At 46.7% G+C, this 18,681-nt stretch overlaps 4 protein-coding genes across 6 annotated transcripts; 1 reads left to right on the top strand and 3 right to left on the bottom strand.

Annotated features, from left to right (window-relative positions):
• Positions 1–1,552: 1,552 nt before the first annotated feature.
• On the bottom strand, positions 1,553–2,995 carry LOC133933361 (E3 ubiquitin-protein ligase TRIM63-like). Its single transcript, XM_062380413.1, has one exon. The coding sequence runs from the start codon at positions 2,937–2,939 to the stop codon at positions 1,935–1,937; it is 1,005 nt and encodes a 334-aa protein (XP_062236397.1). The 5' UTR covers positions 2,940–2,995; the 3' UTR covers positions 1,553–1,934.
• Positions 2,996–6,625: 3,630 nt separating this feature from the next.
• On the bottom strand, positions 6,626–8,780 carry LOC133933200 (CD59 molecule (CD59 blood group)). Its single transcript, XM_062380142.1, has 4 exons — positions 8,623–8,780; positions 8,171–8,272; positions 7,096–7,169; positions 6,626–6,944 (listed from the first exon to the last, which is right to left on the bottom strand). Exons 1-4 carry the CDS (start codon positions 8,675–8,677, stop codon positions 6,822–6,824), a joined length of 354 nt encoding a protein of 117 aa, XP_062236126.1. The 5' UTR covers positions 8,678–8,780; the 3' UTR covers positions 6,626–6,821.
• Positions 8,781–10,353: 1,573 nt separating this feature from the next.
• Positions 10,354–15,470, top strand: dytn (dystrotelin). The gene is made up of 14 exons (XM_062380996.1): positions 10,354–10,379; positions 10,466–10,540; positions 12,207–12,403; positions 12,483–12,567; positions 12,665–12,744; positions 12,905–13,140; positions 13,235–13,346; positions 13,440–13,570; positions 13,635–13,725; positions 13,806–13,846; positions 13,915–14,056; positions 14,173–14,533; positions 14,601–14,713; positions 15,336–15,470. The coding sequence occupies exons 1-13, from the start codon at positions 10,361–10,363 to the stop codon at positions 14,693–14,695; spliced, it is 1,665 nt and encodes a 554-aa protein (XP_062236980.1). The 5' UTR covers positions 10,354–10,360; the 3' UTR covers positions 14,696–14,713; positions 15,336–15,470.
• On the bottom strand, positions 14,709–18,680 carry zdbf2 (zinc finger, DBF-type containing 2). 3 transcript variants are annotated; one of them, XM_062380994.1, is made up of 10 exons: positions 18,595–18,680; positions 18,057–18,175; positions 17,929–17,968; positions 17,834–17,864; positions 17,589–17,685; positions 17,359–17,510; positions 16,731–17,289; positions 16,077–16,513; positions 15,704–15,860; positions 14,709–15,635 (listed from the first exon to the last, which is right to left on the bottom strand). In XM_062380994.1, exons 3-10 carry the CDS (start codon positions 17,948–17,950, stop codon positions 14,817–14,819), a joined length of 2,274 nt encoding a protein of 757 aa, XP_062236978.1. In that variant the 5' UTR covers positions 17,951–17,968; positions 18,057–18,175; positions 18,595–18,680; the 3' UTR covers positions 14,709–14,816. The 3 variants fall into 3 exon arrangements, with proteins under 3 accessions (XP_062236978.1, XP_062236977.1, XP_062236979.1); XM_062380993.1 differs by having other exon boundaries at positions 18,079–18,175; XM_062380995.1 differs by lacking the exon at positions 17,929–17,968 and having other exon boundaries at positions 18,079–18,175.
• Between the last annotated feature and the right edge of the window lies 1 nt (position 18,681).

The raw sequence follows: 18,681 nt of genomic DNA, 5'->3' as shown, positions 1-18,681 counted from the left end.
AAATCAGACTTTTAAATAACAAATAATACAAGTGTCTCATTAAGTTCTTATTTTGTAATTACTATTAAATGTATTTGTGTTTCTTTTTTATTTGCATCATTTTTGTAATTGTTGATGTTTGCATTTCATTTAGCTGAGGGTATTAAGTACACAGTGTACTACATTGTTGATTAATATTAACATCTTCATATTATTTTTGATATATTTAGTTTATGTTAATCACAAATAACAGAATCGTTAAAATCATTATTTTTTTGCCGAACATTAAAACTAGTTAAAAACATTAATCATCAGCTGTATGTTGTGTTACTCAGCTCAAGTGAAACTTGAGAGAATACTTGTGGAACTCTGTCTCGATACCTTCACATGCGAGGGTCCCTCACCCTAACCCTGATTTGTGGTTAATAATTGGCTCTATTATTTAAGAGAAGAGTCGTTAAATCTTTTTTAAGTCTGATGAATTAACTTAGAAATAAACGAGCAGAGATCAGCTGTTCACTGTTTATATTTAACTCAGACTCAACATGATCCTCCATCTCGTGCACTTCTCGTCTCCGGCTATGTCCTCTTGCACGTTTGTCAGGATTTGGACATACCGGCTGCAGTGGGGGAACAGAGAGAAGTGGGAGAAACTTGAACCACAAACTGATCTAGCTCAGATCAACAAAAATAAATAAAATAAAATGGGACGCAAACGTTTGTGACAGATGCACTAAAAATGTAATTAACCAACTGATGCTAAAACAAGAAAATAAAAAAAACCTAGACACTTCAAAGACAGAATAAGACGTCAAAATAAAACATTACAGAAAATCAGACACAGGAACAAAATAGTTTTTTACTATAAAACAATCAAAATGTAAATTCTATCTCATGACCTCACAGTAAAATATTTGTGTGTGTGTGTGTGTGTGTGTGTGTGTGTGTGTGTGTGTGTGTGTGTGTGTGTGTGTGTGTGTGTGTGTGTGTGTGTGTGTGTGTGTGTGTGTGTGTGTGTGTGTGTGTGTGTGTGTGTGTGTGTGTGTGTGTGTTTCCGTCACATCAGTCGACCGCCTGTCATGGTCCTGACTCAGCTGTGCCGGGTCAACAAGGTCGTTCAGGATCAGGTTTCTTTTTTGTCACGTGATCTAAATAAAGGCGCAAAGTCATGATCTGATTCTGAACATGTAAAATGTCTCGTGGCTGACGGGGGCGTGGTCAAACAGAAGAAACGGGATCAAACCTCTGTTTGATAAAAGAAACCAAAGATTCAATGGACTTGTATCTGTTGTCACTTCCTGTTCCAGAGGATTTCAACTCAACAATCAGTCGTCTCGTTGTCCGTGTCTCTAACGTGATCAGAGGTTAGGGTCCTCGTGTCCTCGCGTCCTCATGTTTCCCAGCATGCCTCAGTCCAGCTGGGTCACCCTCTGAAACTCAACCCTTCTATTCTGGTCCGGTAAAAATAACTTGCATTCACCAGACGACTAAACAAGGCCAGGAGGCGTTCACTGACCCGGTAAATATAGGAAACATGTGCACCGCTAAATACAGACACAGAGGGAGAGTCCTAGGAATTTAAATCAGACTTTATTCACAACATTATCACTAACAGTCTGAACAAAGAGACAACACAGAGTTTTTAGTTTTATTTCTTGATTTGTATTTTTCACTGAGAAAAGACGACTACAAACCACAATCATCAATCAATGTATTCACACCTGAAGCCAGTTCCACAGTTCAGTCCAGGCCAGAAAAACATCCAAATACAAAAGTATAAAAAATCAATTACAAAATAGAAAGTTTCAAAACTTTGTGAAAAAATTGCACAACTCGTTAATTTCAAGGTGAAACCGAAGTTTGTGAAGAAGCAGCAGAAACAAAGTGACTTCCTGTCGTCATCCTTCCCCGTCGGTTTTGGTCATGTGACCAGGATCAACTGATGCTGTCAGGTTTTACTCTTCGTCCTCGCCGTCCTGTCTGAAGTCCAAGTGAGCGAGCAGCGTCTCCACCTCCTCCGTGTTGAGCCTCAGGTGTTCCATGCTCTCGTAGCCTGCTTCGACTCTTTGCAGGTCAACGCCGCTCGCCGCCTTATGCGCTTCCTCCTGCAGCTGCTTGGCGGTGAGGAGGAACTCTGCAGCGCCGCTGCTCTGGACGCTCTGCCGCAGCTTCTCCTGCAGCTGGTTGCTGAGCTGCAGCTGCTGCTTGTATTGCTCGGTGAGTGCTTGGAGCGCAGTCCTCTTGTCCTGCTCTTCGCTGCTGATGTGCTCCAGCAGCTGACCTTTCCTCTCCTCCATGATGGCGTACAACAGGTCAAAGCTCTCGCCCAGGCGTCTCCTCTGCAGCTCGCCATTGTCCTGAATCAGCTTGCATGTGTCGTCCATCTGCGCCACCACGGCCTGGACGCAGCTGTTCCCTGCAGCCAGCAGCTCCACAGCGGCACACAGCTCGCTCTTCTGGCTCTGGTAGATGGAATGCAGCGGCGACACCTCGCAGTCTTTGTGTTGTCCGAAGACCTTGCACATGGAGCAGGTCGGCGTCTGGCATGTGATGCAGTAGATGTTGATGCGTTCTTCCTCGTGCTCCTTACACATGGGCTCCTTGGTGTCCTTGTCCTTCAGGGGCGGGTCCTCGCCATTGCCGCCGCGGCTCTCCTGCTGCTGCTTGTAGATGTCGATGATGTTCTCCACCAGCAGGTTCCTCTGCAGCCCGTACACTCCGTGGCGGTCGAGCATTACCTCGAAGCGACAGGTGGGGCAGCGGAAGGTGCCGCCAGAGAAGTGGTAGGGGTTGCGGGACTCATAGAGGTCGTTGGCGCAGCTGCGACAGAGGTTGTGTTGACAGGGCAGAATGACCACGGGTTTGTTGAACATGTCGAGACAGATTGGACAACTCAGCTGCGTCTCCAGATTCTCCATGGCACTGAGCGAACGCGTCCCCTGACTCGTCTGGATGTCCATCGTCTCCTTCGTCTTCTCTCTGTGGTTTCTTTTCGTCTGCCGCGGCCTGGAGCCTATCGCCTTTATACCCCTCACCCCCCTCACCCCCCACTGCCTGTTTGTCAAACTGATTGGGAGAAAATAGACTTGGCCCCGCCCCCTGCTGCACAGACCATACTGAGGACCAGGCCCCCCTCACCCCTCCCTCCTGCAAAGACGTGTCATGAAGCCTTTGCTCTCTTAACATTTCATCAAAAGAATCAATGTATTAATTAAACAAATGTATTTACATGTTTATCTTTATAAACAACCAAACAGCAACTGACTGTCGCTGTCAAGCTTGTACGTTTAAACTGAACTGAAACTCGACCTTTGACCCCCAACTTTCCAGTGTATTTGCGGTAAGGACGAGTTACACAACAGCAGCAGACTCTGAAGTAAACACTTGTCATGTGCAGCGACTTGTGTAACAACCTCATGGAATCAGTTTCCACATGTTCAACAACAACAACAGAGCAACATGTTCAACAACAACAACAGAGCAACGTGTGACTGCATCTGAAGCAGCTGTATCAGCCTCAATTTAAAGTCCTATCTTCATCATGTTGTCATCGTCACGTTCTCATCACAAACACACACACTCACACTGACTCTCTAAACTTGACAATTTAGTGTGACATACGTACGTCCTGTCTTCATCACCTACGTGGGCGGAGTCTCCCTGTACTTGACTCTGGTTGGTTTGTCTGACGTGGCCGTGTTGTCAGGTGGGGGGGGGGGGGGGGTCTGAGGAACCTTTCACACCTGATGTTCACACTGATCTAACCCAGATGTAAGTTATGTGATTGGAGACATCGGGTTTCAGTCGGAGCTCAATCAGAGAGTCGACATTACCTGCCTCTCATTCAGACTCTGTCCTCGTTTGTTCCCAGAATGCATTGAGAGGCCCCAGGCCGCTGTCATGGAGACCAGAACGAGGTCTGTAAACTTTAGTTTCACGTTAAACTTCATTTAAATCAGAGACGTCGAAGAGTAAAAAGCCAAAAGGGTTTTACCCCTAACCCTTACCCCGAACAAACGCTATAACAAAACGTCTTAAATTAATCAAATATACAAACATCATATAAACAAATTTAAATAATACATCCCAACATGAAAATACATCACAACATGAAAAGTTGTACTGACCAACGTTCGTCCTCGTTGGTCATTACATCAGGTTGACCACTAGGTGGCACTGCTGTGGTGCCGCTGATCCTGTGATGGGTGCTGCAACACGTCCTTAAAGCTTCTGTCAGATAATATATGAATGTAATGAAATTTTGTAAATTATTATTTATATATAATATATATTTCCACAGGAACTCCAGAGTAGTCATTGTGTGAACAACAGCAGGAGATTGTGTGGATTTGTGCGAGCGAGTGGGGGGGGGGGGTTGATGACGCTTGTAAAACAACACAAACATTTTAAAAATTAAAACAAATGTCAGGATGAAAAGTGGAGTCACACACAGAAGATGAAGACGAAGATGAAACACGACACTGTGGTGAAAAGAACTGACGACGGTCTCGCTGTAAAAAAACAATCACGTGATCTCTGCAGCAGAGGTTATACGTCACTTCCTGTCTGCGGCTCCGCCCCTCACATGAATCCTGTTTGTTGTGAGTCTGAGCAGAAAGTCTCCGGCTGCTTCATGTGTGAAAGATAAACTTTGGAGAAAGTCCAGAGATCCTCTGCAGCTCACCTCTGAAAAAGGTTTGTGAGTCTCTGTGTTTACATCAGGATGCTGTTGTCCATTATGATCACAGCCGAGTGTCGGCGGCGTGCGGGGTGGGGAAGGTTGTGGCGAGCCCGGTCCTGGGGGAGAACCTGAAGATGACCTCCTTCGTGTACCGGTAGTTCCTGTTCAGGAATTTCTAGAGGACAGGGTTGACGCAGCAGTGGACCAGAGACAAACACTGCGTCACGTGTGACGCCATGTCCAGGAAATTCTCCAGGTGGCAGCTCAGCGGCAGAACGGTCAGCAGAGACAGCAAGCACGCTGGGAAGACCACGGTGGTGGGTGAAGATGATACACCGGCTGACCCAGTGTTCCTGGTTTGATGTTAAAGGGATGCTGTGGCCGCTAGGAGGTAGAAGATGGTGATGAAGGGGAAGGTGATGTCCAAACATAGGACGATGAAGCTCAGCTGGACTCCTACCATCCACGCCCTCGGGTTGTCAGGCGGGTGAACCGGCTGACAGACGGCACCATCACAGGGGGTCGAAGTCACCACCTGCTCGAAGTAGGTGTCTGGAGGGATGCCACCAGACGAAGATATGAAGAGAGTTTGTGGTGATCAGAGCTGAAGGTGTCAGGTGATGTCAACATGATCACATGACCTCTGCAGCAGAGGTAATACATCACATTCTGTCTCACCGTGCTAGGAAGTGATGTATGACTACTGACCAAATTGTTATGATTTTTTTTAATCCTGTGCTTTTATTTTGAAGGTTTTTTTTATGCAGCAGAGTGATTGTATTAAGGCCGGTGCATGCTTCTGCGTTTTCAGGGCCCCGCAAGCGCAAGAGCCCTTCCGGGCCCCTTACGTGCTCATGTATCTCTTCTTACGTGCTTACACGCGTCGCCCAATTTTTCTAACTAGATGGTAAAGCTCCGCAAGCCTCCCGCAGCCCGCAAGGGATGTGATTGGTCTGCTAACTACATCCTTTCCGGAGTCGCATTCCCGGTTTCATGTCCCATAACACCGGCAGAAACAACGGAAGATTTAAAAGAACGAATATGGACCAAATAGAAGAGCGGTTGGCAGAAGAGATCCGAAAGTATGATCACTTGGACAACCCGTCACTGACTGGAGGATTTGTCCACCAGAAAAAGGCTACGAGGAGCCGCAGTGTCGATGTAAATAAACAATCGACGAAGAAGAAAGAAGGCGTCTCCAAGGTCGTCTTCGACAAAAAACAAACTCCGCCTAGTGTTCTGGATGGGAATTGCTTTATAAGAGGCGCAGTGCTTGGGGAAGCATGAATGACAAAGAGTCCTGCGTGAAAAGCCGCAGACGCAGTTGCAGAAGAATGCGCCGGCCTTAAGGTGAAAGGTGTGGTTCACACCTGACCCTATATTATATGTTTCAAGTATTTCAATCAGTAAAAATGTGAAGTATCTTTGTCATGATAATGAAAACTGCACCTGTTATAGACAGCCGCACACCGAGCCTCCTGCGGCGTGGTGAGGAGGGCGACGGGGCTACTGCTCCGGCGTTAGATTACTCGTTACTGAAAAAAGTGGTCAGAATAGAGCATCACTGGTTATAGATGAATCGTTTGAAAATGATAAATATTAACAGTACTCTGTAATGTCATCTGACATGGTAACGAGCCAGGCAGCTCCTCCTCCTTACTCTCAGCACAGCACAGAGCCCAAAGGGGAGGGGTTTAAACATGTGATTGGACCCAGTGTGATAGAAACTCGCAAAGTACTGCAGAGTCCAGTACATGTCTGAAAGTAACTGTCAATATACTACACTACAACAAAACATTTTACTCCTCTGTATTGTTAAAATACTGTTAAAAATACTACTCTGTACTGGTAAACATTTAACTACACTGTACTATTACAAATACTAGTCTGCAAAAAAAATACTCTAATTCAACTACAACCAAGTAAGGTGCAAAACATTAAAAATCAAAGTGAATAAGATTGCAATTTCTGGTTTGTAAAACTTTATTTAATCTCAAGTCATTTACAGACAGTTTTTTTTCAGGTTGGTTAAACTTTATTACAGGTAACATGAACGAGTGAACGTGTGAATGTGAGCATGTGATGAATGAGTGACTGTTAGAGAAGCTGCTGTTGTAATGTTCGCTTTGTGTTTCAGGCACTGGGGGGCGCTGTTAATGCCTCAGTGGATGCACCACCACATGATGCCCACAGAGGCAAGCAGACCAATCAGAGAGCTTGCTGCAGAGGAGGGGGCGGAGTTACAAAGGTCCGAGTTGCAGCACTTGAATGTGAAACTGGAAACCTGTGAATTATAGATAATTTTATAAATCCATCAGTGAGGCAGTTTAATAGGATAGTTCATACAGGTGTTAACATATTTATACAAGTGTGCTTCATTTCAGACCCTGAACAACAGTGATGTATTTTATTTTGAAGGTCTTTTAATTTCTTACCTGAGGAAACATCTGGGCCAAACGACTGTAGTCACAGTCGGAATACTTGAGACACTGACGGTATGTCATCCCACCTGCAACACAAGCACTGACATCAGCTCTGTGCCACTGCGGACGGGGTTAGGATGGGTTAGGGCAGTGGTACTCAAACTTTTTCTGTCATGCCCCACTTATGAGCGAGAATATTTGTCATGCCCCACCCGCTCCCCTGCCCCAACAAAATTATGACAAAATAGGCCAAGTTTAACTTGCATATTTTAAATAACATACACATTAACTTCACACCACTTTCAGGAATTTTTCTGATAAGCAATTAAAACAAATTAAATTTTTGTGAAATGTGTCACTACTTTGCTACATGTCTGTGTGCCTCTTACAAAAAATAGTGCAATACCTTTGCCAAGTTTAACTTGTGTACTTAAATAAAATGTACATGAACATTAACTTCACATCACTTTCAGGAATTTCTGATAAGCAATTCAAACTTTTTGTGACATTCTTCACTACATTCCTCCATCAGTCCGTGCTTTTTCTAAAATAGAGACAAAATTAATAAATCCCAGAGCAAGATAGGCTTCATCATACTTTCTCCTCAACTTGGATTTTGAAACCTGTGTCTTGTTTATCTCAGAATCATTGCTGGTTTTCCATTTCGTCACTGTCAAATATCTATCCATTTCATCCACAGAACACTATAGCTACGGTGAAAGAATGACTTGTTAACTGTTCCGCTGTTAAAGAGATTCCGACGTAAAAAAATGAGTTCTGCTACATTAGTTCCGCATCACGGCAGGTTCACACCGGACGCGGAAGCGGGAGCGCCAAAAACAGCCGGGCGCCTTCTTTCTGTTACTCAATTGTGCCGTTCACATCGGCTGCGCCTCGCCGGCGTCAAGTCTGGAGTAATGCTTGTCCGGTGTGAACAGCCAGGCGGCTGTGAGCTAGAGAACTGCGCTGAGCGCCTCACTGAGTGCCGCGCAGAGCGGGGTGGGGCACGGGACCGGGAGGTGCCTCCACGCCCCACCGGTGGGTTGGGGTTAGGAGGGACAGGAACATGAAAGTGGAGCAGACGTACTTCTCTCGCTGAGGGTCAGACAGGCATCGTCGTAGCTGCAGTCTCGTTGCTTGGCGCAGCTTCCTGTATAATCTTTACAGCTGTAACAACGAATGGCTGATCCTGAAACAACAAACAAAGCTGTTAGCTTAGCTTAGCATACAAAGTGGTAACAAACTGCCTGGTTGTGTCCACAGGTTCTGTGTGTGTCTGTGGACACTGATGACACCAGTCCTCGTGTAACCTCACAACTCATTATGTTAACCCCGCCCCCCCCACCTACACACGTATTATGAGGAGAGGCACCAGTTGATATCAAGCATTTACACTGATAAAAAATGAATGAATAGATAAACTTTTGAATGCAAAATAAGTAAATGTTATTTTCTGATTAAGTTAAAAAGTTCATCAATGATTCCAACATGATTGTTATTATTATTATTGATTATTTGAATCATTGAAATCCAACGTACCCAGCCCGATGAGAGCGGAGCCGATCAGCACACATATCCACAGGGAGCGCTTCATTTTCACCACAGCACAGCAGAGACCCAAGTGGAGAACAGACGACAGTGAGCACTGACCTCAACTCAGTTGACAGACAGCTGAGAGCTCGGAGGCCACGCCTAGTAGGAGGAGCTACAGTGTAGGTTAGAAACACACGTTAGAAACATGCGTTAGAGACATATGTTAGCGAAAAAACACATCAGAAAGAAAGATGAGAAAAGAAAACATATGTTTTTCCAAATTACAATTTTTAAGATATGTTGAACTTTAGACGCAAAACATGAAGAAAGGCGTTGCTTGACAGAGAATCAAATCATGATCCTTTAGCGCCACCATCAGGTCACAACCTTAATGTGTAGTTGGAGTTTCTGTTAAATTAGCTGTTGCAGCTGTTAGCATGTAGCTGACAGCAGCTGTTAGCTGGATGCTAACATTAGATAGCGTGTCTGCAGAGCGTGGGTGTGTTGGCGTCTGGCCCGCTGCCTCGCTGCTGATGTGATGACCTGATGGTGATGGCGATGGCAGCAGTTATGAAGACGCTCTGTGTTCTACCGTTTATCTCAGAGCAGAAGAAAAAAAGATCCAGTGTTTGTTCCTCCAACACAAACAAACAAACAATGAGCCGCAGTGTGACAAGGAACAAAGACAAGGTCAAAGGTCAATGCAACAACAATGGTGATCTGTTCACTCTGTCACACCACTGTCTTCATCATCATCATCTTCATCATCAGATGACAGTATATATATATATAAGTTATGGAACCTTAATGTTCACAGTCTAAGGTTAAACTTCAGAGATCAAAGTTTCCATTTAGAAGAACAAATGGTTGTGAACCAGTTTCTCTGCTTTGGAGCAAATTAAAGTAGCAACAGGTGAAATGGAGGCAGAAGCCGGACGAGCCCCGAACAGGACATGTTCTTAATGTGGTGTCCACAGACAGCTGCTCTCTGCTCCTCCTCGCTGACTCCTTCTACTGCTGGGTTCTGCTCCTCCTCACTGGCAGCACGAGGAGCTACCTGCAGCTCAGGACAGACTCAGACTCACCAGAGGATGCCAGGAGTAGATACACACAACTGAAACAACTTTTTGTTTTTGTTATGTGAAGAAGAATGAATCTGATAGAGATGAAGGGAGCAGACAAATGAACTTAGGAGTTATTGTGATGGTAGAAGATGTGAGGATACATATCATCTTTGAAGAAGTCATGTGATCCAAGTCCACAGTCAGCTGCCAACATCAGGATCAGCCTGTGATTCCATTATATAAATATATTTATCAGCCTCTGGTTGTTTAATCTGTTTAAAATCTGATCAAAGGTTTCAAAAGATGAAAAGAAACCCGAAGAGCAGTTTCAGTGATGATGTCAGCGCACTGCTGGCTGCTGATTGGTCCATAGACAGCAGGTGAGAAGCAGCTGATGATAAATGAAACCTTCATCAATGATTCATGAATGAGTTTGTTTCTTCGTTTGGTGTTTAGTCAGAGACACGACGGCCCAAGGTGAGTTCTACTGTTCTAGTGAGTTCTAATTGTTCTACTATTGTACTAGGTTGTAATGTTATACTGGGCTCGATAGTTCCACTGGGTTCCACTGGGTTCCAGTGTCAGAGTTTTTCTCGTTGATTTTAGATCAGTGATCGATTGAAGTTATCTGAATATTTACTGTTATTTTTTTATTTTTGTGTTTTTCAGTGAAACTCGTCATGGATCTGGACGTCATCGGTACATTTTTCTCTTATTCTCTCACAACTCTTGTTAAAATATAACATTGAGCTTTTATTTTGGTGAACTTCATGTTTCCTGTGCAGAGGGGCTGAATGAGATCCGTCCTTCAGTTTATCGAGTCGCCATGAAGCTCCTGTCTCTGCAGAGACTCTGTCACTGTGAGAACTCACCAATACTTTGATGATCCAGTTTTACCAGAAAATAGACGTGAACTTAAAGTGATAGTTCACTGAAGAATGAACCTTCCCTCACTGTTCTCCTCATCAATATGATGGGAGGGGGGGGGGTTGTTAAGTGTTTGAGGACACAAAACTTCTCAGGGGTAAACAGTGTAAGAGCAGAATCCAAAGTAACTGGAGACCGATTTTTCAGGCGTAACAAAACGGGGTAAGGGGCCCGAGCTCACGCAACTCAGGACCTGTAGCGGTCGGTGGAGAGAGCGATCGGCAACCTGTCGCACGTCTCCGCGATGCCTGCGTTTTCGCACTGCGGCAAGGATAACGTCGATCCTTGACTTCTTATCGTGCTATATGGTCCACGCTATCAATTGCAGATCACACGATGACAATTTTATGTAAATTGTATGATAGTTGTAAAACAAAGCTTACTTCCTGTTTCCAGTAGGTGGTGCCATCACTTTGATTACCTTCAGACTAATACATCTGTTCAAGTAGGGGCTCTGATGTACCGTGAGCAATTCTGTGTCGATTGGAAAATCAACAGATCTATTAGTCTGTATAAAGTGGGTCATAATCAAGTGTTGTTCTTTCAGCTTAACCCTCGGATACACATTGGTCACAAGTGATAATGCTCATGGGTCATGGCAATAATTTCCCCACGTAAATTAGATCAATAAAAGTTGAAATACTATGATTTGTTCTACATCTTCTGTGATGTCTGCCTTTTCCAAAGTTGATCTGATGGAAGCCGTACGACAACTTCGTCAAAGTAAAAATGTCTAAATGGCCCAAATGGCGAATACTGATTTTGTACATGTGGGCCAATCGTAGTGCCAGGGCTGCCCTTTAGGGGGCATAAGTCAGTTAATTGACCACGCCCATTCCTTAAAACCATATGAATGTCTGCAGGGGGGGGGGGGGCTGTTAATACACACATGTAGTTTGAGGGAGACAGAACCATGAACACTGAAGTAACAGAAATTTCGTGTGTCACAGCGAGTTGATGAACTTCGATTCCACGCCATTAATATGGCGTTTGACGAAAAGTCACAGTTATCTTACGCCTACATTATCAATGTCTTGAGACCGATTTAACACAGTTTGACATGGTTGCGGTCAGTGGATGAGGAGGAATATATCCAAGTGTAAGACAAGCAAAAAACAAGACATTTCCTGTTGCCACCAGGGGGCGCTGTGATTTCAAGTCATGATAGAATGTCAACAAACTTTTCATCTTCATCTTGTTGTGATGACATTCATCTCAATATGAAGTTAGTCTGATGAAATCCCTGGGACAAGTCCCCCCCCCACACCCCGGAGCTGCTCGTGTGTCAGAGAACATCAGAGACATTTCAGACTTGGTGTAAATGTTTCAGGTTGAATTTGAGTGTCTGGACTTCTGGAGAAGAAATGGAGGCATGTTGTGTTTTTTTCTGTTGTTTTGTTATGTCTGGAGAATCATTCACTAGTGACTTAATTTGTGTTGGATTCTGCTTGAACAAAGTTCACCCCTGAATCTTCAAAGTGTTTTTTGGACTCAAACACCTCAGCCCCTCATTACAGTGGTGAACTATCCCTTTAATTTAAGAAACAAACACACTGAGACACCAGGTTAATAACACAGTGTGTGTGTGTCTGTGTCCAGTGCACGTTGTGTACGTGCGACACGTCATGGCGGCGTTCAGCTCGCTGGATGGGACGGGACAACAGGATGTGAGGCTGAGCAGACAGGAAGTGACCCGAGCTCTCAACAGGATGTTTAACAGCGCGTCACAGGAAGTTTTGGGTCATGTGATTGAGGAGACGTGTGACGTGATACTACGTTTGTTTGCCGGGTCAGAGGTCAGAGGTCAGATGTCACGTTGCCCTGTCTTTTCTCTTCGCTCAAAACAAGAAGTGACTGTTTGTGTTCATGTTCCAGGCTCAGGATGCGTCGGTGTCCGCCATGTCTCTCCAGGCGGCGCTCGTCGCTTTGTCGGCTGACGCTCTGCTCACCAAGTACAGAGGTGACCTCATCAATACTGTGATTATTGATTATTGATTATCAGCAGAATAAAAGTCTTGTGTGAGTGTCTCCTTCAGAATAATAGTGTGTTGTTGCAGCTCTTGTGAGACTCAGTGAAAACCGGTCAGGATCCATCAGCAGATCTGGACTCAGGTCGCTACTTAACGAACTTCGTCAGGTAAAACTCTTCACTCTGTTTCCCAGCATGCCCCATTCCTCCTCAGACATGTACATCATGTGACCAGGTTCCAGCCGCTGTGCAGGAGGAGGGGTAAAACTCTTCACTCTGTTTCCCAGCATGCCCCATTCCTCCTCTGACATGTACATCATGTGACCAGGTTCCAGCCGCTGTGCAGGAGGAGGGAGTTTTCGGCGCCGTGGAGGAGGCGGTGAGGTCTTGTTTTAACGGGGTGTTGACTCCGACAGCGAGCGCAGAACACGTGATGTCATGGCTGCAGAATGAGCCATGCCTGTTGCTATGGTTACCCACTTTATACCGGCTGTGTGTCAGTCAGAACGTCAGTCACATGGTCCGATGCCACACCTGCAAGACGTTCCCCATCACCGGACTCAGGTGATCGATCATCAGCCAATCAGAGGAGAGATGGAAGCCTGAGCAATCATAGGGAGCGATGATGTCATGACGCCGTGTGTGTGTCTGTGTGTAGGTACCGATGTTTGAAGTGTGTGAATGTCCACGTGTGTCAGAGCTGCTTCCTGAGCCAGAGACAGACACGCAAACACAAACCCCCACATCCTGTCCTCGAGTTCTGCACACAGGTGAGACAGAGACACAGGGACAGACGCTGAAGGACTTTGTGAAACTTTGTGTTGGAAGTGTTTTATAACTATTCTAATTATGGTCTGTATCAGCCCACCTGGCGGGAGTCGCTGTCCTCGTTAGTGCGCAGCGCCCGGCACACTCTGTTGCCACGACGATACACACCGAGAGAAGCTGATGGGAGGGTCCTGTTGTGGGCGGAGCCAGGAGAGACTCAGAACAGGTGTGGAACTTTTATTTTTTTTAAACTTCTTCAGGTCGAGTTGTAACTTTTTTATACGTCTCAGAGCTCCACCCCCTTCAGATGCCTCACCATCATTGGATGAGACAGCTGTCCGGCACAGTTCCTGCTCGTCTAAAGCTCTGCAGACTGATGAGGTGACGTCTGATGACAGAACTGTTGTTTAAATGTTTGTTTGTTTGTTTGTTGTGTAATATTTGTTTGTGTCTATTTTCAGGTGCTGACGACTGACGTCGGAAAGCTGCAGCGAGACAAGTGGTGAGAAAAACACACAAGACCAATCAGGGACAAGCTTGGACGTCCAGCTCATGTTTGTTTGTCGTCAGGCTGCTGGAGCAGGAGATACAGGCGTGGAGACTCACCGTCCAATCAGAACACAGCATCCTAGAGGACAGGTGCTCCGAGATGGAGGTTAGCTTGGAAACACTGAGGCAACAGAACGTGGGTCTGCAGACTCTGCTCGCTCAGGTAAATCAGTCACATGACCACAGCTGAGGAGGAAAACACAGAGTAGAAGCCGATTGACCCTCCCCCTATCAGAACATGAGCTGCTGTGATTGTTTTAAATTTTCTTCTTTCTTCAGACTTTGAACAAGACGGAGGATCAACAACATGCCAGTGACATGCCACACGCCACCGCTGACACAGAGATAAACTCAGAGGAGGACAACGAACATGTGATGGACGAGTCGAGTGAAGATGAAAGTCGAACTCCATCTCCCACAATCCACCAGGGGGTGTCTCCAGCACCTGAAGGCCACTGTGAGGAGGGGTCTTTGGGTGACAGGCATCACTGTCGTCCAATTGAACGAGAGGAAGGAGACACCCGTCTGCCTGAAGAAGACGAGGATTATGAGACACGTCGTCCTGAAGAGCTGCTCCAACAAACTGTAGACAGACTGAAGACTGAGATGGAGACAGACAGATGGAGAGACAGACAGACAGGTGAGTCACAGACAGACATATGAGTGTTTGTTTTAAACAAAATGATTAGAAATGTTTCCGTGATTAGGTGATATGAAGGAGGCGGAGCTTGTGGAGGCTGCAGAGCAGGTGGGAGGCTCAGTTCAACACCTGGTGGTTGCAGTGAGAACTACCACACTCTGACAGATGAGTCGTGTTCAGGTAATAAAATATTTTTAATCAACGTTAACAGGGTTTTTAAATAAAGGTAAAAAACATCTTGTGAGCTGTAGAACAGGTAGAATATTATGTTCTTCTTGACCTGCTACCTTCGCCCCCTCCGCCCTCTCCCTCGTCGGGGTGGGGAGCAGTGGGTCAGGGAGGCGGGGCTCAGGCCTGTCCGTCGCAGACCTTGTCTTTTAGTTGAAGGGGGTGTGGCCTGAGCCCTGGTTCTTCTTTTGGAGGGTGGCGGAATCGTCCTCTCCTTCCTCCCCCCTCTCCCCTGCTCTGACCTGTTGTGAGGCCGGGGGGGCGGAGTTTTAGATGTCTGACTCCGCCTCCTGACTGTATCTCCACTGAGCGTGCTCAGGAGAAAAGGGGTTTCAGCTGAAGTGTGACCTTTGACCCTGGAGGACCCTGCTGAGCCCTCCACCGGCGCTCTGTCTGTGTTCAGGTCTGTACTCAGACTTCGAAACAGCTGACGGACGCAAGGCGGCGGGGGGGCCGAGGCGGCGGGGCCTTGGCACCATGGGGAGCCTTTGGGGGGGTTCTTAAGGATGCGATTGGTGGTGGAGTCGTAGAACCTGAAAGGAAGCCGTTTGTATTTGACCTTTACCCCCTGCAGGTCCAGCGGACGCCTCTTCTTCCTGCAACGTTTGGGGGCAGAGCCAGGTGAAGCTGGGCAGGTGGGGGCGGGGCCTGAAGGGGAACACAGCAGGTAGACAAGTGAGGTGCGAGGCTGCACAGGTGTGATGATGTTGGAGTACGACGCAGGGAGGCAGCGCCACATCTGCCCCTCAGGTGTCCTCTCTGCTGCATCTTGATCGGCTGCAGGGAAACTGGTGGGCGGGGTCTCCGGATGTGGTTGACGGACAGCTGGGATGACCAATCTGACCGTCTGCGTGCCATGACTGACTTTAACCACCTGAAGAGACAAGAACAGATGAGAAGTTTGTCTGTCAGCTGAAACAGAGTGTCAGCTGAAAGACTCACCTGACACCTAGACGCCAACCTGAAGCCCCGCCTCCTTCCCTTCTGCCCATACGTTGAGTCATCGTCATCAGCATCCAATAAGGGCAGGACACCAGAGTCCAACTCTGCTGCCTTGTTCTGACCACTCCCCTTAATGTTTTGGCTCCTCCTTCCGTACCTGAGAGTGATGAGGTCATTAGAAAAGATGGAAGATCAGTGTTGTTTTGTTGATACATTAAATATATCTACATTATTTACTTATTTGTATGCGTCATCGTATGATTTATAAAAGCTAATATTGTTATTTCCTATCACACATTCTAGGAACATGAATATTAACTGTCTAGAATAATAAATCCACATATTACTGATCATGTGACTGATGACACGTCACCTTGCCAGAGACTCGCTGTCGAAGTAACAAACGAATCGTCCTCGTCTGAACTGACCGACCAGTCTCTCCACCTTCTCCTCGTCCTCCTGCTCGATCTGGGCCCAGGTCTTCCCCCGGAAGGATTCTGGGATAAACGCGGGGGCGGGCAAGATCTGTTCGATGGGCAGAGCCCAGAACCCCTGTTCCTGTGTGGCCCCGCCCCCTGCTTTACTGTGGAGGGCGGAGTCAAGCTGGTGTGAGTACACTTGGTCATCAAGCCGCACCTGGATGTCCATCAGCTGACCCAGGTCCCGCCCCTCTGCCGGTCTCACCTGCACAGGTGAGTCCCAGTCATCGCTCTGTGTCTCCATGGAGACAGGAAGGCTGAAGTGGAAGCTTTCTGTCTCCTCCTGCTGGTCGGAGGTGGAAGTGATGCCATGGCAGCACATCTGGATCACCTGAGGTGGAACAAGAAACATCTGTAAGCACGAAAACACACACGTTCTGACTTTAGTGTTCATGCAACCCCAAACTAATAATTTATAATTATTGAAACTACTGAGAATAAATTAAACGGTTGATTTAACTAAAGTTGTGTTTGAATTTTTGCCTACAGTCGTTAGTATAATAAAAACAATCTTTTAGGAACATCACATTAAACATTTGAGGTCATACCTCCTCGATGGTTTGGTCCAGGGTGTTGCTGAGGTCAGAGAACGCCTGGTCTTTAAACCCCTCCCTCCTGTCCCTCAGCCAGTTTCGCCAGGGCCCCAGGTCTGTGGGGGGGCGTGGCCCAGGTGCAGCCCCTGGCCCTTGGCTAAGGTGTGTATGTGGCAGGGGCCCGGGGCCCCTGGAGGGGGTTGATGAGTCTACGCTGGTTTTCCTCCTGTTTGTTTTCCTGTGAGCTTTCCTGTGGATGGAGGGTGATGCCTGGGGCCGTGGGGGTGGAGCTTGAGTGTGTGTGTGCCCTGTGGAGGCAGCCCCTTTCTCCTCACCATCGGTGATTGGTGCATACAGTCCGTCCTGGATTACCCCTCTATCTTCTGATTGGCTGTGGATGCTGTTGGCGTCCTGCTGATTGGTCGGTTGATACGATTTGTCATCGGAGCTCAGCAGTTGTTCTCTGTTACCCAGTGACCAGATGTCGTTATCAGAGAAATTAGTATCTAGTTCATCAAGCTCCGCCCTTGGGAGTGGGGGGGCGGAGATAGACGGGAGGTCAGCATGAGACGGCCTGAAAGAGACAGACAGGAATGAGGTCCCCTGAGGTCAGGTGACAGACAGGTGCGTTTGAATTGGTTACCTGGGGTCGCTGTAGCGGTGCGGGTGGTGCTGCAGGACGTCCTGCAGGAAGCGCTCCAGCAGTGTCAGCTTACTGCAGCTGGTGGCGGCGGAGGGAGCGGAGCATCTGGAAGACGTCCTGACTGAATCCAGGTGTCTGAGACTGGACAGGTGCTGAGACGAAAGTGATTCCATTAACATCAGTGACTCTGATTAAACAGTTGAGTTCACAGGACTCAAGTGTGTGCGTACCTGCTCCAGGCTGCTGTACAGGACTCTGCAGTACCCACAGTAACCCTGTCTGCTCGGCTGGCACCTGGAAGGACCTGGCTCGGACTCCGCCCACATCCTGTCAGTCACAGAGATGACATCCCCCGTCAATAATCAATATCTAATGGTTGTAAACAGCTGAGTTCAGAACGGAGCAATTGATAATGGCATAAATAACAGTAACTGATTAGCAGGGTCGGCGATACAGGTGTGAGCTCACGACTCACCTGCTGGATGACTCCGCCCTCTTCTGGTCACCTGTCACACACACACAGTTTATTCAGGGTAAAAAAGTCAAATGATGAAAGTGTTTAGTTTTTACCTCCGTCAGAGGAGTGAGACATCCTCCTGCTGATGGTGACCTGACACACAAACATTTGTTTAACAGTCAAATATCTTTCATTGATGATAAACCATAATCAAATGGTGATTCATTTTCGTATCAAAGACCTTATTGGAGGTGCCGTCTAACCTGGAGGAGAAGCAGTCAATGCAGTGTCTGTCCAATCAGAGCCATCCCTGCTGTAACCAGCGGTGAGCAGGTGAGTGGCTCGGTGGAGTCCATGAGCCTGAGGACATCACACATTGAATCTTAATAAAGGTGGTTTGACTCTAACATGTCAATTATTAAACAAGATAATTGTTTGATCAACTTGTTTTGTACTATAACTTTAAAATCTTAATTAACAAATCTCTAAACTAAGTGCTAGTCAGTTTCTTATTATACAGTTCTGACCAATCACAGCGCAGCTCCTCCTAATCTCGAGCCAAGCAGCGATAAAAACCTTTAACTTTAAACCCGGGTTAACTCGGTTAAACCGGGCCAACAGTAACCATGGTGACGCTGCAGGGGACGTGGCTCTGCCTTTGCGGCTGTTAGCAGGTGGCTAGCTGTTAGCATGCTGTAGTCGGAGTCGGAGTTGCAGAGCAGGTGATAGGTTGGTTAGATCGATGACTAAAAGATTCGATCATCGATTACTTCGTTTACCTGCAGGTGTTTATTTACATTCACAAATCAAAAGCTTCTTCCGCGCGCTGCTCCGCCAGTTTGGTTTCCGGTCCGATTCTTCTTCTG

Source organism: Platichthys flesus, chromosome 22, assembly GCF_949316205.1.
Source record: "Platichthys flesus chromosome 22, fPlaFle2.1, whole genome shotgun sequence".
Taxonomy (NCBI): domain Eukaryota; kingdom Metazoa; phylum Chordata; class Actinopteri; order Pleuronectiformes; family Pleuronectidae; genus Platichthys; species Platichthys flesus.
This window is presented reverse-complemented; position numbering and strand designations above follow the sequence as displayed.